Here is a 461-nt window from a genome sequence, read left to right on the forward strand (position 1 = left end):
GGAGCCTGGGCAGGGTGCAGTGCTGGTCCCCAGCTCGTCCCAGCACAGCCCACCCGTCCCCACTGGTCTGGGCTGCACGCAATCAAGCCCTGGGGAGGGTGGTGGGAGCTTTACTCACTCCCATGTCACCAGCTTGTGTTAACAGCCCTAAAACCCAGGATACTGCATGCAAGAACACCCTACAGAATGGGGAGGGGCCTCGGGTGCATGGCAGGGGTGACCCCGAGGGGTTTCTGGAGGCGATGGGCAGGAGGTGTCGTGGTTTTTGGGCAGATGTTTCTGCGTGGAGTGCCTGGAGGTGCTGGTGGGGCGAAGGAGCAGGAGCCCTGGAACTGCTACATGTGCCGGCCGCAGGCCAGCTACGGCGTGCTGCAGCGCCGGCACGACTGGGACGCGCGCCTGCAGGACTTCTTCACCAGCGACAAGGGGCAGGAATATGTAAGGGCTGCGGGGCTTTGGGG

General features: G+C 64.0%; 1 protein-coding gene across 1 annotated transcript in view; it reads left to right on the plus strand.

The window, feature by feature from the left end:
• Positions 1 to 461, plus strand: part of LOC104547779 (DNA (cytosine-5)-methyltransferase 3B-like) — a gene marked incomplete at its 5' end in the record, with an annotated part of 11744 nt that overhangs the window by 7603 nt on the left and 3680 nt on the right. The window contains 2 exon segments of the mRNA XM_010193599.1: positions 240 to 308; positions 311 to 438. Coding sequence (XP_010191901.1) covers positions 240 to 308; positions 311 to 438 — 197 coding nt within the window.

This window comes from Mesitornis unicolor, unplaced genomic scaffold (assembly GCF_000695765.1).
Source record: "Mesitornis unicolor isolate BGI_N332 unplaced genomic scaffold, ASM69576v1 scaffold33711, whole genome shotgun sequence".
NCBI classification, from domain to species: Eukaryota; Metazoa; Chordata; class Aves; order Mesitornithiformes; family Mesitornithidae; genus Mesitornis; species Mesitornis unicolor.